General features: G+C 40.7%; 2 protein-coding genes across 2 annotated transcripts; one reads left to right on the top strand and one right to left on the bottom strand.

Annotated features, from left to right (window-relative positions):
- Positions 1–1,193: 1,193 nt before the first annotated feature.
- Positions 1,194–2,078, bottom strand: LOC106823648 (putative gustatory receptor clone PTE01). The gene has a single exon (XM_070491480.1). It carries the CDS (start codon positions 2,076–2,078, stop codon positions 1,194–1,196), a length of 885 nt encoding a protein of 294 aa, XP_070347581.1.
- A 7,099-nt stretch (positions 2,079–9,177) lies between these two features.
- On the top strand, positions 9,178–13,285 carry LOC106823649 (olfactory receptor 7D4-like). Its single transcript, XM_070491479.1, has one exon. The coding sequence runs from the start codon at positions 12,347–12,349 to the stop codon at positions 13,283–13,285; it is 939 nt and encodes a 312-aa protein (XP_070347580.1). The 5' UTR covers positions 9,178–12,346.
- The last annotated feature ends 14,013 nt before the right edge of the window (positions 13,286–27,298 follow it).

Here is a 27,298-nt window from a genome sequence, read left to right as displayed (position 1 = left end):
ACACAAAAATAGTAAGTGAAAAGAAAAAGAACATCTGCTGAACACCAGTTACCTGATTTTAGGTGATGAAATTAATCAATTTTTTGACCGTTGACAGGAAATGTCTTATCAAATTCATTTGCTAAAAATATCTCTTAATTTTGTCCACTTCATTGTCTCTGAAAAACTTTTACACAACAAATATCTTTTTTGCTCTGTTGCAGCAAGTTTTAATTGACATCATTATGACATACCTTCTTCCAGTCTCTTTTTTTTAATATTCCAGTCACAGTACTGCTTTCTGCATCTCCACTCAATTCTGCATCACTAGTATGCCTTCATTTGCAAGTCAAAAACTTGTCCATACTTATGTTTTTAACCAGGAAAATAATTTAATTGTATTATAATTAAAATAAATGTTTCTACTTAATTACCAATTACAAAGTACCTAGTATCATTGTAACTTGTGCTTTAGATTCATATAAAGATATTATAACATTACACTGGTGCATTAAAAAAAATCATTCAAACCGAATGGATCTACTGTACCAAAGAGATAACCTATCAGACATGCACAGTACAATACAACCCACCATGAAATTGATATGTAATCTCAACAAGATAATAAAGTTGTATTTCAAAGAAGAATATTTTACTCTGCTTCAGTTTGTGTGTGTGTGTACGTATGTGTGTACTGGATAACTTTTTTTAATTGTGGTAAAATACACATAACACAAAATTTACCACCTTTACCACTTTTAAGCGTACAGCCCTGTGGCATTAAAAACATTCACAGTGTTGTACAATCATCCTCACCTTCCAGCATGCCAAACCCCAATCCAATTAAATCTGCATCCCTACTGACAAAATCCAGGCATGAGGATTTTTAAAGCTGACCAGGTGCTTCCAGTATGAAGCCAAGATTGAGGACCAGTGACAGACTCTTTCACATAACCTGTTTCAATAGATTTGATCAATGCCAAAGTGTTTTGACAATAGGCATGGACTGTGGAAAGCTTTGAGAATTGTATGTATATTTAAAAACGAGAGTTGTGCATTTCATAAATTGTGCCTGCGACATAAGTAACAAATACAGACAATTCCAAAGGTGTTATAGGATTCAAACTTGATGTGGTTTTGAAACATACAGGAACCCAGAATATTTCTCTAATCCTGCTGAAGTACCAAAAGAAGCAATATTCAGATATAAAACATTAAGAGAAATGAAAGCCATGAGAGCTACAAAAATTATGTGACCAGAGAGGCATGCTTGACAATTCCAGATGTTTGGTTTTGCAATTTTTTCTAATCCACAGACCTAAAAAAATGGCCAGGCATTGCAAATAGGCTGGTCTACTCAGGAGCCTCTGCGTGGATCTCTTCATATCCCTGTTTCTTGGAATGTTGATGAAAAGTTTCAACATGGAGGTGACCACAGTATACATCACTGAGGCCACCACATCATTCCTGGGAAAATGTGAAACAGTTGAACCAAGTCCCACTCCAATGCTTGTTCCATGAAATAAGCAAACAGCTAACAGGTGAGAACCACAGATGGAGAAGGTTTTGTACTTGCCATCTGATGAGGGGACTCTCAGAATGGAGGAAACAATTTTATAGTAAGAGAAAAGGATCCCTGAGATAGGGAGAAAACCAGAGATGGCACCAACTAAATACATGACTATGCTATTGGTGAAAGTATCAGAACAGGCAAGGTTTAGGAGTTGAGAAGGGTCACAGAAGAAATTAGAAATTTCCACATCCTTGAAGCAGGTAAGTTGTAACACAATCAAATTGTGCAGCTGGGATTGCAAAAGGCTAACAAGACAAGACATTAAAACTGAGAAGCCACAGAGACATGGATTCATGATGACCAGGTAGTGCAGAGGGTGACAGATGGCCACAAATTGGTCATAGGCCATCATGGTCAGTAGCATATAATCCATACATCCAAAAAGGATCAAAAAAGACATCTGTGTCAGGCAGCCCACAGAGGAGATGATTCTTCTATGGGTTTGGATGTCCCTAATCATCTTGGGGATTGTGGTGAAGATGAAACTAATGTCAACCAAGGAAAGGATGGAAAGGAAGAAGTACATGGTGGGGTGTGGACAAGGGAGTCAGAGCTGACCACCAGTATGATGAGCAGATTCTCAAGCACAGAGACCAGGTACATGGACAAGAACAGCCTGAAGAAGAGAGAGCTGCAGTTCTGGATGGATCTTCTGAGAGAACCATGAGAAGGAATTCTGAGACACGTGTTAGATTGTGTGGTTCTATGTAGCCTGGAAACCTTGAATGTTGTAGATGCTCATAAATGGAAAATAATTGGTCCACCCAATTGTCCACTACATAGAAACAAACAAGCACTATTTTATCTTGTCTCTAGTTCTATGGGACATCCTTGAAAAGCAGGAAAGTACTTAATTTGTGGAAGCCACATTGCCTACATTCTATTAACCAAACAGAGGTGTATTCACCATTTAAAAGAGATTTTCATTTTGTTTTGTTCTCAATGCCTCTTTGGTGCCAAAAAGTATAGGCTCTAGAGAATTGGATATAAACGTGACTTTTTCTTCAAATACTAAATATCTACTTGAATGAGGACAAAAATAAAATGTCCTTTCAGAGATTGAAAGACACTATAACTTCAGCTCACAGGATGTTTAAATTGAATGACATGAGGAGCAGCCTTATCATTACCAAAGATAATAATATTTAAAATTTATTTTGCCCTTACTTTATGCACTCATCACAAATGGATTCCATAAGGAGCATCCCTCTTCTGTTAGTCATTACTCAATGTAGTTTTATCAACAAGGAGTCAAACCAGATGACAATACTGATGCTCAGAGACACTCTAACAACTTGCCTCATGTCACAGAGACAATAAGTAGAGCAGACAAGGATTCAAAATTAAATTGTCAGTCTCTGAGTTTGACCATTCAGATGACACTAAAATTCTTCAGTCTCCTGACGTGAACAAAGTTTTCAGCAGAGTCCAGAGGTCTTAAACATAGGTACATCTGAGAGCCATTTAACTGCTTCCAGTTTCTTGAGCAGGAATGGAACCCAAGACTCCGAGTTCATGTCTCCCTTTGAGATTGAGTGGGCGGATTGCACAAATGGAGGAGGGAGTGGACAGCTGGAGGGATATCCAGGAGTGGGGATTTTGCCGTCTATTATCACATGGCAACTGTTTCTGTGCTCTTTGCCTGGGATCTCAGCCATCCTTCCTGTAGTTGATGCAGCAGGTGCACCCACTGCTCTCCACTGTGGTCTACCAGAAACCCCCAAAGAGAAGAACACAGTGAGTAAGTGATCTCTTCCTGAAGTGTCCAGGGAAGTGAAATGGCCAGTTGGGTGCACAGGGAGTGGATACCAGCCAGGTGCCCTGTGTCAGGAGTCAGACTGCCCGATTTAAACTTGGTTTCACTCTTTGCTACCTCATGACCCATACAAATTACATAAAAACATTGTGCTCCTTTCCTCTTCAATAAAGTAATAATAAAGTGTGCACCTAGATTTTGAGGATGATTATGCAGGTGAAATGAAACAAGCTACATGGAATGCACAGTTCAGAGCCTGGCACTTAGGACACACTCCACAAAGGTTCAGATGTTATGGTTATTGTCATCCTCCTCTTCCTCATTCTCTTATTCTAATCTCACATTCATGATCCATTTAGAATTCATAAGGGACACTATAGAAAGATCTATTTCCTGCTCTTGCAGGCGAGATGCCTATGGGAGCTCAAACAGGTGTGGGAGGAAAGCAGAACTCTCGAGGAGATTCCTTGGACCCTCCCCCCCCCCCATCAGAACCAAGAACATAGACTCCACAGTCCTCGGAGCTGAAACTTTGTGTACTTCTGCCCTACCATCTGTCTGTCCCAAAGTCCTGTTTGTTCTCATGGTGAGGAAACACTCTTCCCGATAGTCCCTCTCATTCTTCCCACATACCTCAGAACCCCAAGTTAGGAATACGTAGTTGACTCCCAGGCTCATACAGACCCAACAAGTCTCTTTGAAGGTGCAGTGTTCCCATCCTGAAATCCTGATATCAGACCTGGGAGGAAGATGAAGCTACTACTGGGGTAACAGGCACAGGCTGGCTGGCTGGCTGCTCCCATCTTTTTTTCCAGGGGTTTGGCATTTTCCTAGGGCTATTTTCCTAGGGAAATTTGATTGTGTTCCCTAGGAGATGCTCAGGTCAGAGAAAACACACAAGGCAGATGGACGGATCAGAATGAAAACTTCTTATGCATAATGATAATTGTTGCCATCACTCCCCAAGATGATGATGACATCTCCTCATTGGTCTTGCCATCCCCACTCTGGTGCCTTCTACAGCCCACTCTCTATACAGAGGCCACAGGAAACTCAGAAATCAAAAAAAGGACATCACATCACATCGTGTTTGCTACAAAGTCTTTCAATGGCTTCACATCTCCCGCATCTTAAAACCCTAACTCCTCACATGAGTCTAGACAGCTATGAATGACCAGGGCATTGATTTTTGACCACATCCACCTCACACCTTTTTCAACATTGTCACCATGCTTCCGAAACACAGGCCTGTGACTCAAATATGTCAAATCAGTTTCTGCCTTCAGGGCTTTTGAACATGCTCTTTCCTCTCCCATGAGTGACCCTAGCCATTCACCTGGTTTGCACTTTCTCATCATTTCCATCTTAGCTCCAAATGTTACCTCCTCTGAGAAGCCCCCAGGCATGCTTCAGCACACAGCCCTATTTTAAATATACTCGTCATTATTTATTTACCTGTTAATTTGTTTATCTTTTGTATCCTTGCATAACTCCATCCACAATTAGAAGGAAATCCCATGAGGGCAGGGTCCTCATCTATCTTATTGCTCTATCACATATGGAAAGTGTTCAACTATATTTATTTGTTGAAGGTGCTCAAAAAATTTTACCTTGAATGCTGAAGAACAAAGACAGTACCTGTTAGGGTGACTGCAAAGCCGACCACAAGGCCTGTGAATGTCCTGACACCCCAGTTATTCAGTGACTGCTGACCTCAGGCTCTCTCTCTCAGAAATACCAGGGTCAAGGTGCCACATGGCCGTGTGTGACTGGGCGTGGTCAGCATCATTGCCCTGTCACTCGGGTGGTCCTTAGGAAAGCTTGCCCTCCTCTCTGCTCCTCTTCTCTACTGCTTCAATTTTTGTTCCAAAGGGTGGTCCACGGGCATACTCAGGGACCTCAGAGAAGACTCTAGGCTCTGAGCAAGACTTGAAGAAAGATGTTTCTTAATCCTTAGACTTGTAAAGAATCTGCAGATGGAATGAGATGTTTCCCCAAGGGAAGGTGGATACGCTGGAGGCCACATCTAAGAGGAGAGGAATTGCTTTAGGAAGAAAAAGGCCCAGTGGGGGCTGAGGTGTGAGGCAGGAGGATGTGAGGGTGGGGAGGGCAGATCCTACATGTGGCTCTAACTCTGCTCCCAGTGGGTAGAATCTGCAGAACCATTTACTCCCCTGACCCTGAGGGAGTGTGGGACTCTCCAGAAACAGAGTCAAAACAGTAATTTATTTAATGAGAAGTGAGGGTATTCAGCCCCAAATAATCCTCCTGTGCTCTTGGCTCAGGCTCACCTATCCTAGGCCAGGAGGAAATGCCCTTGGGCCCACCCATTTAGCTCTTTGTCCCTGCTCCTCCATCCTTATTTGTCCTCCATCAATAGAAGGAAAGATAATAGAACCCAGACTTACAGAAGTTCTATTGTGATATCCCAGTGTTGTTCAGAAACTGCTGTGGCAGAGAGGTAAGAGGGAGGTCAGAGCTTTAACTTGCATGCTTTCCTGGCACACAGGCAGGGATATAGAGGGAGGAAAGCCCGTCAAAATTGAGTAAAAGTCCCTGACTCTGGACAGGTCTCTCCAAGCCCCACTACGCCTTATATTCTCTTACCTCTAGCTCTAGTTTCACTGCCTCTCAGTTTCTGGGCATTCCCCGCATAATCCTCTCTCCACTCACAGGAAAATCCCCCTCCCTTTTTTAGAGGGGACATTTCCACCTCCATAGAGCATCTCCCCTGTGCCCAACACTAAGCTAGGTACTGCACAAAAGAGGTAACTGTAATGTATTGCTCTCCTGGGAGGATGAAAAATCCAGAAATGAACATATGCATGCAATGTGATAGTTTGCCTCATGTGTAGTCCAGTTTCTACAAGGTACAGAGGAGATCCAAAGAGACAATGGTCAGTGCTGTGTGGAGGTGTCAGTGATTTCAAGACAGAGTGTGGAAGGAGGGATAGGACATTTCTTGGTGAATACGGGAGAAAGAGGACTCCAGGTAAGGGTAAATGCAAAGGTCTAGAGCTTTGAAACTGCATAGAATCCTCTTAGAATTGCAAGATGTTGAGTATCTAATGTCAAAGCATTATTTTCCAATAGATAAAAATATGCCTCTCATACAAATATATAATGAGCATATGTCAAAGATTTATTTCTTAATGAGGGAGCCAGGAGAGTAAAGCTAGTTTGCAAAGCATTTGAGGAACAGGAATTTATATAGTTAGGAAAGGAATGATGGAATTAGTTTTCCAACTTAGATGCAAAAATACAAGAAAATAAAACTATAGCCGTTGGGGTTATCTTTTCTACCAGATAGAGATGTCCCACAGCAAGATAAATGATAATCTCTGGGGTAATCTTTTAGCTGAAGAGAAATAATTTGCATCTCTACTGGACAAAAATCATTTGCAATTTAGTAATCTCCTATGAGTTAGCACTAACTTCACAGAGCCTAGGTCCCAAGCAAACAAAAACACATTCCCCCAGAAAATGAGAGAATTAGGCAGGCCTATTAGGCAATATTTCAGTGTGATAGTGAAAGGAAATGCTGTCATCATTTTGCCTCATTGGGTAATTTCCTTCTTACTACATAGGATGGATCAGAAGACAGGAAGAGGGTGGTGGAATGGGAGATGAAGCTGGAACAATAAGACAGGGAGCAGATCATGGAGGGCATCGGACTTTGGGCTTTCTCCTGGAGAGATATGGAGCCATAGAATGATTTTTAAGATGCACATAATGATGAGATTGGAGCTATTCTGATATTCTCTGCAGAATGGTCTAGAAGGGTATCAGTCTATTTTTAGCCCAGATGAGAGGTTATGAGGACCTGAATTACAGCAGCGTTGGTGAGTGAAGAAAGTGTCCAGTGGGAGTTTATATTGCCATCTTGACACTAAGGACAGACTCTTCCTAAATAACAATCTTCATCCATTCATCTAATTTATTAATAAGTATTGTACAATAGCCATCTTTACCCATTCCTGACTCCCTATGACCTACTGCATGTCTGAGTCTCAGATGTTTCCACTGGCAAAGTTCTCACTTGTCTCCCTATGAGCCATGGAATCCTGAAATAATAAATCTGCATCTGTCATCTAGGCTGATTATATTCCTCCCCTATCTGAAAAATCTGTCCTACAGAAGATCTTTTATTCTGTATGCCACAAACACATAGATACACACACCCCCCACCACCATCAAATATTCAAAATCAAGTATTTTCAATTCTTTGCTGGATTCAGCAGCAACGTCTACCTCCCATCAGGGAGGCCTGAAGGCATTGGATGTTATTCCCAATTCACAATCAGATTATTTATCATTGCAGCCAAGTAGAGACCTTTTTATTTCTGCAGGCTGTTACTTTTGAAGTGAACACACCAATTATGATCTATATGATTCTCTGATGGTAGATATTTGGTCAAACATTACTCTGGGTGTGTCTGTGAGGGTGTTTCTGGATAAGATTAACATTTGAATCTGTAGACTGAGTAAAGCAGATTGTCCTCCTTAATGTGGGTGGGCCTCATCAAATCAGTTGAAGGCATGAATAGAGCAAAAGGGCTGAGTAAGAGAGAATTCGTTCTGCCTGACTGCCTTTGGGCTGGACATTGGGTTTTTTTGCCCTGCTTTCAGATTGGAATTGAAACACCAGCTTTTCCTGGGTCTCAAGCCTGCTAGCTTTCGGACTAGAACTATACCATCAGCTCTCCTGGTTCTCAGGAGTTTGGACTTGGAGTCCGACTACACATAGTGTCTCCCAAGCCTCCAGCTTGCCAACTGCAGATTTTGGGACGTGTCAGCCTCCATAATCACGTGAGCCAATTCCTTATAATAAATCTCTTTATAAACACACACACGCTCATCCTGCTGGTTTTCTTTTTCTGGAGAACCTTGACTATTATGCAGTTTCTTTTCCTTGTTTTCACCTCTAAATTTTTGTTTCTCTTACTCTTGCTTTCCCTTTTCTTTCCTCTTTTAAATAACAGCATAATGGTTCATGATAAGTTATCTTCCATTGAGGGGTTATTCTACACCTGACCTGCCCCAGGGGAACAGGGAGAAGGGAGGAGCCATCCTGAGATCCATTCTAAGATATGAATATATTTCTCTATAAATAACTTTTTTCTGATCACAAAGTAATATGTGCTCATTGTGAGTAATTAAGAAAATGTAGAAAAAGGGGGAAAAAAGAAAGAAAATAGGCACCCATAGTCCCACATCTCAGAAATATAAGCACATGATGTTCTGATGAATTTCTTTCCAGTCGTGGTTCATCTCCAAATTGCTACTGTTCTATATGAATGGCTTTCTCTCCTATTCTTTCCACTTAACATTATAGCATGGACACTTTGTCATGTTGGCTAGTGTTTTTGCACCACCCCATTAGATTGTTCAAAAATTTCCATTACTATAAACATTATACTCCAACAGCAATACTCTAAACAGTATACTCTAATAGCAATACTCTAAGCAGCATACAGTAATGCTCTCCAGTGTATTCTAAAGCACTATAAGCAGTACTGCTATCAAAGTTTCATACCTAAATCCTTTTTGGCCAATCTGATCATCATTTTTCCTAGAATTAAAGTAGAAGGATCCTAGTGTATATATACATTTGGAAGGTTCTTAATACTTAGTAACTTGATTTCCAGAATATCTGAGCCAAAAGGAGTCTTTTCATATACCATCATGCCAATTACCCTCATTATTATCAACACTCAATATTCTAATTAAATTTAGTGGGTTATTTTTTCACTATTTCTTTAAGTGAAATCAGATTCTTACCATATAATCCAGCAACTGCACTGGTAGTATTGACACAAGTGAGTTGCAAACTTATGGCCACATGAAAACCTGCACATGAATTTCATGTAATTTTATTTATAAATGTCAAAAATTGGAAGCAATCAAGATGTTCTTCAATAGGTGAACAGATAAACAAACTGTGGTACATCCAGACAATGGAGTATTATTTAGAAATAAAAAGAAATAAGCTAGAAAGCCATAAAAAGACATGGAGGAACCTTAAACATATGTTGCTAAGTGAAAGAAGGCTATTTGGAAAGGTTACATGATTCCAACCATATGACATTCTAGAAAAGGCAAAATTATAGTGATAGTAAAAAGACCAGTGGTTGCCAGTGGTTGGAGAGGGGAGGGATGGATAGCACACAGAACTTTTAGGGCAGTCTCTATGATACTGTAATGGTGGATAAATGCTATTACGCATTTGGCAAAACCGACAGAACTGTACAACACAGAGATAACTCTAAACTATGGACGTTAGTTAATAATAATGTATCAGTATTTGTTCATCAGTTGTAACAAAGGTATCACACCAATGCAAAATGTTAATAATAGGCAAAACTGAGGGCGAGTCGGGGGTAATATATGAGAGCTCTACTTTCTGCTCAATTTTTCTGTAAACTTAAAACTTCTCTAAAAAATAAAGTCTATAAAAATGGTATATTCTTGTTTTATTTTGATTTTCCTTGATTGTATGGAACTTGAACATTTCTTCATGTGTTGATTCACTTGTATTTAGCCTCATGGTTTTTGGATTTTTTTCTTACTGTTTTTAAGAGCTTTCAAATATATCACTACTGTACTTTGGTTATATTTTCTTATAAATTATAATTCCCTCTCCCTCCAATTTTAATTTGCCTTTTAATGTCATTTGGTATTATTGATAAACAAATGATACATTGTATGTACTTTGTGATTTCTTCCACTGCTGTTCTGCTTAGGAAGTTTGCACACTTCAAGAAGTATGCAAATATATTATCTATATTCCTTTCTAATAGTGTTCTGATTTCAATTTTTCAAGTCACTCTCTTTTCTATTATTCATTGTGAGGTATTTTTTTTAAAGTTTTCTAAGCACCATTTATGATGTCATTTTCCTTTTACGGGTTGATTTGTGATACATCTATATTGTGAACTAAATTCTCGTACTGTGTCCAGTTCTTGACTCTCCAATTTGTTCCATTGATCTCTTTATATTTAAGTTGACCACACTGTTTTAAAAGTTGCCTGTCCTCATCATCCATCTTCTTTTAAAACTTTCTTGAATTTTTAACTAAGTTCCTTAAGCTTAACCAGTTAATGTTCCTAATCACTTTTCTCAAGTGGATCTTAAGGGTCTAAATCAGAATAATTACTGCAGAGGAGTCAAAGGCAGCGATATTTCCATGGTACTCAAAGCTACAGGAAGGCTGAGCCCATGCCTCTTACTTTTCTATACTTATTCCTAACCCAGTGCCTGGTATACTGAAGGTACTCAAATAATTATGGAATAAATGAAAGATGAGAATATACAGTCATTTAGATGTCTACAAAATTTAAAGATCATCATGGCAAAGAGAAATGACCTTCAGAGAGGCAAACTGAGACCATGTAAGTTATAGACACACTTCAATTCAAAGAAAGGACCTTTTTCTTTTTTTTTTTTAAAGATTGGCACCTGAGCTAACAATTGTTGCCAATCTTCTTTTTTTTTTCTTTCCGCTTGTTCTCCCCAAGTCCCCCCAGTACATAGTTGCTTATTTTAGTTGTGGGTCCTTCTAGTTGTGGCATGTGGGACGCTGCCTCAGCATGGCCTGATGAGGGGTGCCATGTCCGCGCCCAGGATCCGAAGCAGTGAAGCCCTAGGCCACCGCAGCAGAGTGCGGGAAGTTAACCACTCAACCACCGGGTCGGCCCCAAGTACCTTTTTCTCATATGTGTATAAAATTGAAGGCAATTGCCTCTTAATTTAGGAATTCCCTCCTGTTGCAGAGACCTAATATTCAAATAGAAACTAAGGCTTATTTTTTTCTTTAATGGAGTGAAATGAAAGGTAGAAGGCTCTCTTTCTTTTTACGTTCAGTTGAAGAGACTTCATGAGAAATAGTGTCTTTGTTATTGGTTAAAGGGCTTTATGATAGGGAATTGCCTCTAGCATGCCCTTAAAATTTCTTCTAATCTGTCATTCACTCAGTAAACATTTGTAGAGCACGTATTATGTATCAGGTACTGTGCTAAGTGCTTGGGATAGAAATAGAAAAGACATTGTCCACCCAACCTAAAGAAATTTAACAACTACAACACAAACATGTAGGGAGGGCATAAATAGAATGTATGGTGGGGAGGGTCTGATTTGGTCTTTGGGATTGAGGCGTATTACAGCACATTCATCATTATGATGATTCTAGAGGGATAAATTGGGACAGTCATGAGAAGTTACTATAATAATGGAGGAATTATCTGTAAAATCTTTTCCAAGTATCCTCCTCTGAGTCAAACTTGAGACAGAGAACAGTCTATTTCAAGACAGTGGCAAATGGCGAGATGGCAAAAAAATCTCATTAAATTCTGCATTTCCTAATGATCGCCCTCTTTCTCTGCATTTCCCTGGGACTCGAAGAGACCACAACTAGAAGGCAGAAGGGAGGCGTTCATGAGGCTGATGATCCTTTCACAGGAATTGTGGAAATATGCGAGTTCCAGGTAGTAGGTACATGAGTGATCTATTTGTATACTTCTCTATATTTTTAAAGTTTGATACCGCCCCCCCGCCCCCCCTTTAAGAACAGCAGGGCGCTATGGAAATAGTTGTCAAACCCAACTGCCGTTACATGGGGAACTTAAAAAATGTTAGATTCCTGGCCATGCTACACCTGTACTCAGTTCCCAGGAGAGGGATCCAGAAGGTGGGTTTTTAAAAAGTTCCCCGGATAATCCTCATTCAGCCATTCCAGCGCAGCCCTCGGAGCAGCTTTGAAGTTCCACTTCAGCGCAGGTGGAATAGCCATGTGTTGGGGATGATGCATAGGACACCCTTCCATGCTGTGGGACATTCGTCTTAAAGAGGGGTTCCTGGTAGTAGTGCTGAAAGCAAGGAAGGGAGCGTATCATTAAAGAGGTTTTGATCAACAAAACACTTAGTTAAAACAGAACACTTCATGAGTGAAAATTCAGTTTGAAAACATATGGCACATCCCCTTTTGTCATTGTTTTAATTCCATTATTCTTGCTTCTTTCTAGGCAATTTCTATAAGTTATATGGAAGCAGGGAACCAAACAGCTATTTCAAAATTCACCCTTCTGGGACTTTCAGATGATATGGACCTGCAGCCTCTCCTCTTTGGGCTGTTCCTCTACATGTACCTGATGTGTGTTATAGGGAACCTGCTCATCATCCTAGCTATCATCTCTGACTCCCACCTTCACAATCCCATGTACTTCTTCCTCTCCAACTTGTCCTTCACTGACATCTGTTTCAGCTCCACCACCATCCCCAAGATGTTAGTGAACATCCAGACAAAGAGCAAAGTCATCACGTATGAAGGCTGTCTCACTCAGATGTATTTTTTCATGATTTTTGCTGGCCTAGATAATTTGCTGCTGACCGTGATGGCCTATGACCGGTTTGTGGCCATCTGTCACCCCTTGCACTACACAGTCATCATGAACCCCCGCCTTTGTGGTCTCCTACTTCTGCTTTCTTGGTTAATCTGCCTGACATATTCTTTGTTGCAAAGTTTGATGGTTTTGAGGGTGTCCTTCTGCAAAGAGACAGAAATCCCCCACTTCTTCTGTGAACTTGCTCAGATCCTCAAGCTTGCCTGTTCTGACACCCTTGTCAACCACATCGTGCTATATTTTGTAACTGGCCTGCTGGGTGTTATTCCCCTGACTGGGATCCTTTTTTCTTATTCTAGAATTATCTCCTCCATAATGGGAATTCCATCTACTGGGGGGAAGTATAAAGCCTTTTCCACCTGTGGGTCTCACCTCTCAGTTGTCTCCTTGTTCTATGGTGTGGGTCTTGGGGTCTACCTCACTTCTGGAACAGCCCACCCCTCCAGAAAGGGCTCAATAGCCTCGGTGATGTACACAGTGGTCACCCCCATGCTGAATCCCTTCATCTACAGTCTGAGAAACAGGGACATGAATGGGTCTCTGAGTAGACTTTTCAGCAGAGGAGCGTACTCTCAGTGAGATCATGGAAGTTAACGACAGACAACAGAGATCTAAAGTGCTGTTAACTAGTGTTCCTGAATATGTAATCTGAAGACATAGAAAAGATATACTATTCATGATATACTAGAAGACATTCCTGAACTGAAGACTAATGTGAAGCAGCACACCAAAAGGCTCACCATCTACTAAGGAGAAAGAATGGCCAACCAATAACTAAACTTCTCATGAAAATAAACTATTTCAAGGATACAGACTCCTTCCTTTAAGCATCAAGAGAGAAGTCAAGTCAAAAAAATGCAGCAGAGGAGGAGAGAGGACAACAGTGATGAAAATGTTTACACATTGTTGACTCATCTTTAACCTTCTCAGTTATGTTCTAGCTAAAACACAGCACCAAGCCTGCTGGACTATGCTTTTCCCTGGTCTGTCTAGAAATGCCATCTGGATTGCCTCATATTGACCTTCCTTGTCCCACAAAATTGTACTTATTGTATCTTGCTTTGGTGGTGCCCACTGACCTATACTGAAGACTTTAATAGGAAACATCTTTTTGTACTGTCAAATTTAAGAGAAAGTAAATCCTGATCTTTGTCAATCCATATGAGCCAGCAGATCTGAAATACAAGTCCAAAGCAATCTACTAGCTGTTTTCCTTGCCTCATCCACACTTCACCAAATCTTCACAGGCCTGCTCCTTCTCACAGGCTAGGGCTCAAATCAAAACTGTCAGAACTTCAGAGGCCTACCCTGGCTACCATCCTCCTATTCATTCCAGTTTTCATAGCACTTATATTTTGAGGTGCAGCAGAGCATAGCAGCTAAGAGGGCCCTAGGTTTAAGTATCTCTTCATCATTCACTCATGGTGTGATCTTGTATAAGTTACTTCTCTGTGCCTTCATGCTCTCATCTGTAATAATAAGGCTGACAATACATTTCCTGAAGATTTCTCGTGGGGATTAAATGTTACACATAAGAAAGTCCAGAACAGCATCTGCATAAGTACTCAATAATTGTTAGCCATAACAAGATCCAGGAGAGCAATCAAGATCTATGTTGACCACACACAGGTGCAAAGAGATTGTGAACAGTCAGCCAGGGACTCTTCTGTTGCTTTAACCCTATTAACCATAACAGCTTGCACTGCCATGGGGAGGCAGAATGGGGGGTGGGGAGGGCAGTTCAGGTCCACTATCAGAAGAGTTGGAAAAACTGACTAGACAGGGTGGATCAGGCTATGGGTTTAGATGGGGCTGAGTGCATCCTCAGAGCTCTAACTCAGAGCACCAAGGAAGCCATGTAGCAGAGAGGGCCCCGGCCAAGGCTCAGCTCTCTGAACAGTCATAAGAGCACTACACACTGGAGGTCAGATCTGCAGAGACTAGGAGAGAATGTTCCTGTACCTAGAGACTAAAGATTAGGCCAGGAAATGGCCCCAGACAAGGACTGGCTACAACAGGAAGCAGGGAAGACAAAGCATACTTTATACTGGTTCAGCTCCATGCAGAGATTCTCTTGAACTGAGAGTAAAAATTTAACTTTAATACCTGTCTTAGGTTGACCTGAGGACTGTTGAACCCTCTTGGTGATCAATGGATTCGGAAACATGCAGATTCCAATGTCTGAATCCTAATTTTACCACTTATTAGGATATCTACTCTGTCCTTAAGCAGCCTCCAATTCTTCATTTGTAAATAAGTGTTGGGGGTGATCACAGAAAATCAGTGTCTAATGTACAGATTTTCAAAAAGTAGTGGGCACCATATTTATGAACACAGCATTTATTTATTTGTGTCCCCATCTTGTGCCCAAAAGAGGTAATTCTATTGGCAGGATCCTGCACCCCAAAAAGCTCAGTACAGCTGCATCCTTCTCCAGCAGGTGTCTGAGAGAGATAGAAACTGATTGCTCCTGGGGAAAAAAAAAAATCCCTTTATTCAGTGCAGTAAGTTCTTAGCTTCCAACCATTCTATGGAACCCCTGGCCCTGGTGATCAGGGCCATGAGAATTAGATGAAGCCAAAAAGATAGGGCCATCCTAATGAGCCTGGAACAGTATCTGATTGTCTTCCATCTTTCAGTTAGTTCCTGGTATAGAAATTATTACTCTACCATGGGGTTTTTCAATCCGGGTACTGCTAACATTTGGTGACAGATACTTGTGGTGGGGGCTGCCCTGTGCATTGTAGGATATGTACTGGCATCCATGGCCTTATACACTAGACAACAGTAGCTTCCTTGACTACCATGTCCCAGTCATAAAAATAAAAAATGTCTCCAGACATTGCCAAATGTCCCTTGAGGGAAAAATCACTCCCAAATGTGCACTGATCTACCATGACCCAGGAGAACCAAGGAAAAGAAAAGGCAAGAAAAATGAAGTGAGAGGAAGACCCTGGTTTTCCTAAGGCCCAGAAAAGAATGGACCTAAGATATCAGCCTCTAGCTGAGAGAGTCCTCACATGGAGAGGGCAGCCTCAGGTCTGGAACAGAAGCACCAATTCACATTTGTTGAATAAACAGATGAACAAATTTTAGTGACCTCAAAACTCCATAGGACAAGAACCTTGTCTGTTCACTGGCTGCTGGGGGTTCACCATCTTGATTGTGGTGATAGTTTCACAAGTGTATACATAGGTCAAAACTGACCATACCGTCTATGTTAAGAATGTGCAATTTATTATACATCAATCGTCTCTATAAAAAGTTATTCCCTTTCATTTGGACCCTTCCAACACAAACACTGGCCCTGTGGTGACTGCACAAATAGGTATGATTTCTTCCCTCTCCTATCCCCACACCACTTCTGAGTATCTCCGAGTACTCTTCCACTCTTGGCTCACCCGTTGACTGCACTGGGCAGTGGGGTGCAGGCCAAAATGACACAAGCAGGGACCTGCAGTGGAGCTTATGTTTTCCTGGAAGCCACCAGCATGTGCACAGGCCCCATCTACACTGCTGGAGGATGAGACATGAGTGAAGAGCAAGTAGTTCCCAAGCTAAACTGGCAGCCAGCTGCAGACATGAGTTAAGTCCAGCTAAGCACAGACCAAATTTTCAACCAAGAGAATCATAAACTAAATAAATGGTGGCTGTTTTAAACCACTGTGCTTTGGGCAGTTTATTACGCAGCGAATATAAATAGGCCACTTCATTCCATTCTACTAAAGGGCATAGGTCACCTTTCTAAACTGCAAATCTCACCAAACTCAGTGGATTTCCTTCCAATGAACATTTAAATTGAGATGGATATATAGTGTTGATATGTTTGTGTGTTATATAATCTGTCCCATGTTACTCCTCCAGCTTTCTCTCCTACTTCAAAGAGTGTCATTTTACATGTCAAAGAATGATATATTTTTTGTGCCTTTGCACTCTGGATTCACATGCTTATTCAAATCTGAGCCTGAATACTGTAAATAAGCCTTCTACACTTAGCTTGCACCCCCTTATATGTAGCTTTCCTTGATTGCTCCAAGTTCAACATCCCCTCCTTGGGATTTTCTGAATAGATTAAGTGGTTACACTAGCTATCTCATTTATTGTTTATCTCTGTCTCTCCTCCTAGACCTTTACTCCTTTAAGGGCAGTTCTGTGTCTTATTGTCTTTCTCCCGGAAGCCTAATTCAGTGTAAGGCACTTAACTGAGATTCATTGGTTCTCTAGAGAGGAAAAAGTTCTGAGTGATTGGAGTTACCCAAACATTACACAAGACAGAGCTGGTTCCTGCTGGAGAGGATCCAAGAATTGAAAGCCATAGTCAGACAAGACTCTATGCGAGAATAATTAGAAGTCCCCTCCAGAGAGACCATGTACGGTATCGTGTCTGTCCCAAGAACCAGCAGGGAATTGCAATGAGATGCAAGAGCTCTGGGCCATTTAGGTGGAGATGGGAATTTAGCTTCCTTCTGCCCTGATAATTGATGTGATGGCAGGACTGGGCACAGAGGGAGTAGTTGCGCTGGATTCCCAAGGCTCCTAATTAAAGAAATAGTCCTGTTCTACTCAATGCTGAGAGAAAAGTGCTCTCCTTCCTTTGGGCCTGTCCTCTAGGGTACACAGTTTTTGTTTTTTTTTTCAAATCTAGGCAAGAGCAAGTCAATGATTGCTATTTCTTCACTAATGAGCCTAAGAAAACTTTTGACCAGGGCCTGCAGCACATTCAGCACCTGCACTCATGGATGTGCCAAGCACCTCCACCACTCACCCAAAGACCTGCACGGAAGCACTGCAAGAGGAAAAGGAAGAGGGCAGGGATTCCAGGAAGGCAAATGGAAGACAGAAGTCCTGGAAGAGATGAAGGGAGCTCTGACAGAGTAGGGACTCAACAAATGGGTCCAGTTTCCAGCTGGCAAGCTGACTCTTTGCTGCTGTGTCTTCAGCACGTGAATGACTACCTTACAATGGTGTGTGGAAGGCTGTAGTTAATCTACGGGTAAAGTGTTCAAATCTTCCATCTTCTTGGCTAAGGTAGAGAAACTATTCTTTAAAAAATTATGACAAATATTAAGTCAAAACAATTGTCAAAGACCCAAGGCTGGAACTTGTCTTTAGGAAGCAGATTTATTTATTTATTTAGGTTTTCAAGGAGTAACTGCGTAGGTTATAAAAAAAAAATCAGCTTTGATTCTGAATTCAGAAAAGTAGCAGTGGGCTAAAGACAAATATAAAGAAGTTTGTGTTGCTTAAACCAAAAGGGTCAGAAGGGTTTTCTTGGGCTCCTGTATAACAGGGGACTACAGTTAAAAGAAATGCTAGTCTTGATCCCTGTTTAATGAGTCTCTATAATAACCCAAGAAAACAGGGGAGACAAAAATAAAGACACTAGAGGAGGCGGGACCAAGATGGCGGAGTGAGTGGTCTTCTTTGTCTCTCCCCCGTCAAATCCACAATTAATTGGACATTCACTGATTAACAAAGGATATCCAGATGGCATCTCAAGACGCCTGAGTCCCGTGCTACTACACATTGGAAGGTGGATGGACTTTCCCCCGGGAGGAGGTGGAAATAGGTGAAAACTCTCCAACTCCCGACCCCCAACTTCTGGACAGCCTAGTTCCTGCAGGAGGCTCTGTTCCAGCAGACTCCCCCATAGCATCTCCACACACCAAGGGTGGGAGTGTGCACTCACCAACAGAGCGATGGTGGAAACAGGTGACAACATCCCTACCCAAGCCCCCCATGATTACACCTAAGCCCAGGGGGAATCCCCAGGGTCCCGCACCCACCAGCAGGGAAGGCCTCTGCTCGCCATTAGCAGGGAGGCCCCACCCAGAATCCAGCACAAAGAAAAGCTCCTGGCGGGCCCAGCACAGCACCAGACTGCAAGCTGTGGCTGGGCTCATGGTCTCCGGTGCACGGCGCGCCCAGACTTCCCGTAGATGTGCTTGGGGACACAGTTGGAGCTCCAGCGCCTGGCTCTGCGGCACAGGGGAAGGCTCCGGAGTTCCGCACCTCCCCGGCAGGGAAAGCCTCTGCTCGCCATTAGCAGGGAGACCATGCCCAGAATCCAGGACAAAGGGAAGCCCCCGGTGGGAGGAAACCCCGACATGGCACCAGACCACAAGCTGCTGCTGGGCTCACGGTCTCTGGCACACGGGTCAGTGCAGGGGCCGCCCGGACTTCCCGTGGACGCACTTGGGGACTGGGTGGAGCTCCAACACCCGGCTCTGCGGCCCGCGGGGATGCTCCAGGGTTCTGCACCCCCCCAGCAGGGAGGCCCCACCCAGCATTCGGAACACCAGGAAGCTCCCTAGAGCAGAATTCCCCACAAGGCAGCAGCTTACAAGCCACCGCCAGGCCAACGGACTCTGGCCGTGTTCCAGACGAGGCAAGGGGCTCCCAGAGATCCCGTGAGAGTGGAGTGGGGTAGAGTGGAGCTCCAGTGAAATGGCTACGTAGCCCAGGGGGGAACTCCAGGTTCCTACAGCAGCTTCAGCAAAAGCCTCTGCACAGCACTAGTGGAGAGGTCCCGACTGGCAATCGCAAGGCAGGAAGGCCCTGGGGCAAAAGCAGCACAGCTAGGTGAGCTAACGACAGACTGCAGAAAATACCCATAGCTCTGCTGGGACCTATAGTGGACAAGTTTGATCTGGTGGGCTCTATTAGGGACAAAGCGGCGATTACAGGTGATCCTGCTCCTGGCTGATGGGAAAGCCCACAACACTGCTGCAGACCACAAGGAGGGAGTGCATCTAAGTGGGCTGCAGCAGTAGGCACCAGCAGCCTAAGGCCCCCTTGCGATTGCCCCCACAACCGACAAGGGACCCCACAGGACCACTGTGACACGAGGAGGGGTCCAGGTCCAGTCAGTAACAGCTGAACAGGGTTCCTGGTTGGTGCAGTCTAAACAGCTGTCCCCACCACACCAGTCGCAACAAGTGGAAGCAGCAACTAAACTCTATCTCTATGCAGAGGCACAAATCCATGCCATCAATCAGTATCAAAAAATATATTAAATCTCCAGAACAGAAGGAAAATGATAAGCACCCAGAAAACAATCCCAAAGACAATGAAATCTATAACCTAAATGACGATGATTTCAAATCTGCCATTATTAAAAAACTCAACGAGCTAAAAGAGAATTCCGATAGACAACTCAATGAATTCAGGAGATATGTCACAAAAGAGCTTGATACTATAAAGAAGAACCAATTAGAAATACTGGAGATGAAGAACACAATGGAGGAGATTAAGAAAAATCTGGACTCTCTGAACAGTAGGGTCGATAATATGGAGGACAGGAATATAGAAATGCTGCAGACAGAGGAGGAGAGAGAACTAAGACTAAAGAGAAATGAAGAAACTCTCCAAGAATTATCTGACTCAATTAGGAGATGTAACATAAGGATTATAGGTATACCAGAGGGAGCAGAGGAGAAGGGGGCAGAAGGCCTGTTCAAAGAAATAATAGCTGAGAACTTTCCAAACTTGGCAAGAGAGATGGAACTTCATGTGACAGAAGCCAGTAGATCTCCAAACTTTATTAATGCAAGAAGACCAACCCCAAGGCATATAGTAGTGAAACCAGCAAAAGTCAACGACAAACAGAAAATACTAAGGGCAGCCAGGCAGAAGAAAATAACTTACAAAGGAAACCCCATAAGGCTATCAGCAGATTTCTCAGGAGAGACCTTTCAGGCTAGAAGAGATTGGAATGAAATATTCAAAACTCTGAAGGACAAAAACCTGCAGCCAAGAATACTCTACCCAGCGAAAATATCCTTCAAATACGATGGAGAAATAAAAACTTTCCCAGATAAACAAAAGTTAAGGGAGTTCATCGCCACAAAACCTCCTCTTCAAGAAATGCTCAGGAAAAACCTCATTCCTGAAAAATCAAAAAAAGGAAAGGGGTTACAAAATCCAGAACAAAGGAGAGAAGGAGAAGGACAATAACACAAAGTAACAGCTCTCCATCAGGACAAAATGCAAAAGAACCGGAAAACAAGTGTTAAAATGGCAACAGTAGGCCACCACGTTTCAATAATCACTCTAAACGTGAATGGATTGAACTCTCAAATCAAAAGGCACAGAGTGGCAGGATGGATCAAAGAACAAGATCCAACAATATGCTGCCTCCAGGAAACACACCTCAGCCCCAAAGACAAACACAGACTCAAAGTGAAGGGATGGAAGACAATACTCCAACCTAATAATGAACAAAAGAAAGCAGGTGTTGCTATACTTATATCAGACAAAGTAGACTTCAAAGCAAAACAGATAAAGAAAGACAAAGAGGAGCAGTATATAATGATAAAAGGGATGCTCCACCAAGATGACATAACACATAAATATATATGCACCTAGCACAGGAGCACCAAAATTCGTAAAGAAACTATTAACAAAACTAAAAGGAGACATCAACAGAAATACAATAATAGTAGGGGACCTCAACACCCCATTAACACCAATGGACAGATCATCCAGACAGAAAATCAACAAGGAAATTATAGAATTAAATGAAAAATTAGATCAGATGGACCTAATAGATATATATAGGACACTTCACACAAAAACAGCAGGTTACACATTCTTCTCAAGCGCACATGGAACATTCTCAAGGATAGACCATATCTTGGGAAACAAAGCAAGCATCAATAAGTTCAAGAGGGTTGAAATAATATCAAGCATCTTTTCTGATCACAATGCTATGAAACTAGAAATCAACTACAAGAATAAAGCTGGGAATGGGCCAAAACTGTGGAGACTAAACAACATGCTACTGAACAAACAATGGATTATTCAAGAAATTAAAGAAGAAATCAAATATTATCTGGAGACAAGTGAAAATGAAAACATGCCATACCAAATTATTTGGGACGCAGCAGAGGCAGTCCTAAGAGGGAAATTCATTGAAATACAGGCTCACCTCAATAAGCAAGAAAAATCTTACATAAACAATCTCAAACAACACCTAACAGAATTAGAAAAAGAAGAACAAACAAAGCCCAAAGTCAGAGGAAGGAGGGAAATAATAAAAATTAGAGCAGAAATAAATGATATTGAAACAAAAAAGACAGTAGAAAGGATCAATGAAACAAAGAGTTGGTTCTTCAATAAAATTAACAAAATTGACAAACCCTTAGCTAGAATCACTAAAAAAAAAAGACAGAAGTCTCAAATAAAATTAGAAACGAGAGAGGAGAAATCACAACAGATACTGAAGAAATACAAAGGATCATAAGAGAATACTATGAAAAACTATATGCCAACAAATTGAACAACCTAGAAGAAACGGATAAATTCCTAGACTCATACAACCTACCCAAATTGAATGAGGAAGAAATAGAGAATCTGAATAGACCAATCACAAGTAAAGAAATAGAAACAGTGATCAAAAACCTCCCCAAAAATAAGAGTCCAGGACCAGACGGCTTCTCTGGAGAATTCTACCAAACATTCAAAGAAGATTTAATACCTATCCTTCTCAAACTATTGCAGAAAACAGAGGAAGATGGAGCACTCCCAAATACATTCTATGAAGCCAACATCACCCTGATCCCCAAATCTGACACGGACAACACAAAGAAGGAAAACTACAGGCCAACATCACTGATGAACATAGATGCAAAAATCCTCAACAAAATTTTGGCAAACCGAATACAGCAATACATCAAAAAGATTATAGACCATGATCAAGTGGGATTTATACCAGGGACACAGGGATGGTTCAACATCTGCAAGTCAATCAATGTGATTCACTACATTAACAAAACGATAAACAAAAACCACATGATCATCTCAATGGATGCAGAGAAAGCATTTGACAAGATCCACCATCTATTTATGATAAAAACCCTCAATAAAATAGGTATAGAAGGAAAGTACCTCAACATAATAAAGGCCATATATGACAAACCGACAGCCAACATCATACTCAACGGACAAAAACTGAAACCCATCCCTCTCAGAACAGGAACAAGACAAGGGTGCCCACATTCACCACTCTTATTCAACATAGTACTGGAGGTTCTGGCCAGAGCTATTTGGCAGGAAAAAGAAATAAAAGGAATCCAAATAGGCAATGAAGAAGTAAAGCTCTCGCTGTTTGCAGACAACATGATCTTATATATAGAAAAACCCCAAAGAATCCAGAGAAAAACTATTAGAAACAATCAACAACTACAGCAAAGTTGCAGGGTATAAAATCAACATACATAAATCAGTAGCATTTCTATATGCTAACAATGAACTAACAGAAAAAGATCTCAAGAAGTCAATGCCATTCACGATCGCAACAAAAAGAATAAAATACCTTGGGATAAATTTAACCAAGGAAGTGAAAGATCTATACAACAAAAACTACAAGACCTTCTTGAAAGAAATCGACGACGACATAAAGAGATGGAAAGACATTCCATGCACATGGATTGGAAGAATAAACATAGTTAAAATGTCCATACTACCTAAAGCAATCTACAGATTCAACACTATCCCGATCAGAATCCCAATGACATTCTTTACAGAAATTGAACAGAGAATCCTAAAATTCATATGGGGCAACAAAAGACCCTGAATTGCTAAAGCAATCCTGAGAAAGAAGAACAAAGCTGGAGGCATCACAATCCCTGACTTCAAAACATACTACAAAGCTACAGTAATCAAAACAGCTTGGTACTGGTACAAAAACAGATGTACAGATCAATGGAACAGAATTGAAAGCCCAGAGGTAAAAGCACACATGTATGGACAGCTAATCTTCGACAAAGGAGCTGAGGGCCTACAATGGAGGAAAGAAAGTCTCTTCAACAAATGGTGCTGGGAAAACTGGACAGCTACATGTAAAAGAATGAAAATTGACCATTCTTTTTCACCACTTACTAAAATAAACTCAAAATGGATCAAAGACCTAAAGATTAGGCCTGAAACAATAAGTCTTCTAGAAGAGAATATCGGAAGTACACTCTTTGACATCAGCTTCAAAAGAATCTTTTCAGAGACCATAACCCCACACATGAGGGAAACAAAAGAAAGAATAAACAAATGGGACTTCATCAGACTAAAGGGCTTCTTCAAGGCAAGGGAAAACAGGATTGAAACAAACTAACAGCCCACTAATTGGGAAAAAATATTCACAAGTCATTTATCTGACAAAGGGTTAATCTCCATAATATACAAAGAAGTCACACAACTCAACAATAAAAAATCAAACAACCCAATTACAAAATGGGCCGGGGACATGAACAGACATTTCTCCAAAGAAGATATAAAGATGGCCAATAGACGCATGAAAAGATGCTCCTCATCACTAAACATAAGGGAAATGCAAATCAAAACTACACTAAGATATCACCTTACACCTGTTAGAATGGCAAAAATATCCAAAACCAAGAGTGACAAATGTTGGAGAGGCTGTGGAGAAAAGGGAACCCTCATACACTGTTGGTGGGAACGCAAACTGGTGCAACCACTATGGAAAACAGTATGGAGATTCCTCAAAAAGTTAAGAATAGAAATATCTTATGACCCAGCCATCCCACTACTGGGTATCTATCCTAAGAACCTGAAATCAGCAATTCCAAAAGTTCCATGCACCCCTATGTTCAGCGCAGCATTATTCACAATAGCCAAGTCACCAAACCAACCTAAGTGCCCAGCAACTGATGATTGGATAAAGAAGATGTGGTGTATATATATATATATATACAACGGAATACTACTCAGCCATAAAAAAAGGACAAAGTCGTCCCATTCACAACAACATGGATAGACCTTGAGGGTATTATGTTGAGTGAAATAAGCCAGACAGAGAAAGACGAACTCTGTATGACTCCACTCATAGGTGGTAGTTAACATATGGACAAAGAGAACAGATCGTTGGTTGCCAGGGGAAAGGGGAGTGGGGGGAGGGCACTAGGGGTGAAGTGGTGTACCTACAACATGACTAACAATGATGTACAACTGTAATTTCACAAGGATGTTAACTTTCATAACCTTAATAAAAAATAAAAAATAAAGACACTAGAGAAATACTTTAGCCTCTGACACAACAGCCACAGCCAATAGTAAACACAGGCTAACCTCGAGCCAAAAAACCATAAAACACACAGAAGACCTACCTACTGATGTTTCCTTTACCCAACACATCATGTCAAGTCTTCAACAAAAACTTGCAAGCCATGATAAAAGCCAAGAAAAAATAACAGTTTAAAATGAGAAAGCAAGCATCAGAGCCAGACTCAGTTATGACAGAGATTTTGGAATTATCAGACGAGGAATTTAAAGCAACCATGGTTAACATGCTAAACGTTCTAACTGGAAAAGTGAACACGCAAAACAAATGGGTAATGTAAGCAGGGAAACAGAAACTCTAAGAAAGAATCAAAAGGAAATGCTAGAAATAAAAAACTTTATTAACAAAAACAAAAAAAGACTGTTCTACCTGAAAATTTAAAAACCTCACATTAACTTTTTTTTTTTTTTTGAGGAAAATCAGCCCTGAGCTAACTACTGCCAATCCTCCTCTTTTTGCTAAGGAAGACTGGTCCTGAGCTAACATCCATGCCCATCTTCCTCTACTTTATACGTGGGACACCTACCACAGCATAGCTTTTTGCCAAGTGGTGCCATGTCCACACCAGGGTCCAAACTGGCAAGCCCCAGGCCACCGAGAAGCATAACGTGCAAACTTAACTGTTGTGCCACCGGGCTGGCCCCTTGTATTAACTCTTGAGTGAAGGGGAAACTATAAACTAAAGTTACAGAGTTTTAAAGAAATAATGATAATCAAGACTACATATTAGAATCTACGGAATGCATTTTAAAGTAGTGATCAGGGGAAAATTCACTGCACATAACACTTGTCAATAAAATGAAAGATTAAGAATTAATTATCAGTTAAGAAAAGAGAAACAAACCAAAAGAAAGCATAAGGAAGGAATAGAGATAAAAGCAGGAATTAATGAGGAAAACAGAAAAACAATAGATCTAATTAGTCAAAATTCTATTCTGGGAGGAAAAGCAAACAAATAAATCATCAGCTCATTTGGTCCAGGAAAAGAGACACAGCAAATACACAAAAATAAGTAATGACCATTGAATCAGAAAATATTTTAAAAGTTATGAGATTACTTTGCTAATCTCTAACTACACTAGACAAAATGGACAATTTTCCAGGAAAATACAGATTACCAGTATTGACTCAATATTCAAGTTAGAAAGCATACAGACCAATTTCCATAAAAGAAATAAAGTTCCAAAGGAAATAGCCCACTAAAAAGCATTTGGCCCAGCTGATTCCATAGAGAATTCTACCAAATCTCCCAACACCACATAGTCCTAAGGCTGTATAAATTATTCCAGAGCACTGGAAAGAAAATTCCTAATTCCTCTTATGAGCAAAGATAATACTAATACCTAAGCCAGAGAAAGACAGTACAAAGAAAACTACAGACCGATTGTCATTCATGAATACAAATGCAAAATTCTAAACAAATTACTAACAAACAGAATCCAAAATCGCATTAAGAAGATAATACACCATGACAAAGTGAAATTCATTCCAGGAATGCAACATTTGTTGAATACTGAGAAATTTATTAATATCATTACTATATAAATAAACAATAGTAAAGGAACCATGGTCCTCTTCAAAAGATGTCCAAAAAAACTTTGAGGAAATTCAACACCCGTTCATGATAAATCATTCAAGAATACAGGTTACCCTCTCACTATGATAAAATAAATATATACCTTAGTTCTAAAAAACTACATCTTAATTAATGGAAAACAATAGGGGCATTACCCGTAGAACAAAGCAAAGATGCCCATTATCTCTGCTACTATTTAGCATTGTATTACGGGTATTAGGCAATGCAATTAGACAGGTAAAAAAAACAACTAGAGGTGTAAGAACTGGGAAACAAGTAAAGATACCTCAATTTGTCGAGGATATGGTAGCATGCCTGAAAGACCCCAGAAAAGCAATAATAAAACTCAAAAAATATTTCAGTGAAGTAGCAAGTTACAAAATTAAGATACAAAGTTAGTAGCTTCCATATACAGAAACTGTGAAGAGAAGACATATCAGTAGAGAAAATTTCATTTACAGTAAAAGATTAAATACTTAGGGAAAACTTAACAAGAATGTAGAAAATTTGTATAAGGAAAATTTTTAAACATTCCTGACAAAAACTAAAGTAGACTGGAACAAAGGGAAAGACATTCCCTGTTCTTGCACAAGACAACTTAATATCATAGAGATGTTAGGTCTCCCCAAGTTAACTTTTAATTCAAGGTAATGCCAATAAAATACCAACAAGCTAATTTTATGGAACTGAACAAGGTAATAGGAAAGTGCATATTAAAAAAAAAAAAGAAAAGAAAAAGAAAAAGTAGGAAAACCTCGGAAAACACTGAAAAAGAAAAAAAACAAAAGGGGAACTAGACCTCCCAGACATCGAAACTATAAAGCCCGTTTTAATATAAAAGCCCGTGGCATGGTACATGAAGAGAAAAACAGACCAGAATAGAATAATGTCCAGAAATAGTACAAATACATAATGGAATCCAGTACATGACAAACATGACATG

This window comes from Equus asinus, chromosome 20 (genome assembly GCF_041296235.1).
Source record: "Equus asinus isolate D_3611 breed Donkey chromosome 20, EquAss-T2T_v2, whole genome shotgun sequence".
NCBI lineage: Eukaryota > Metazoa > Chordata > Mammalia > Perissodactyla > Equidae > Equus > Equus asinus.
Note: the sequence above shows the minus strand (reverse complement) of the source record. Positions and strands in the feature narration are given on the sequence as shown.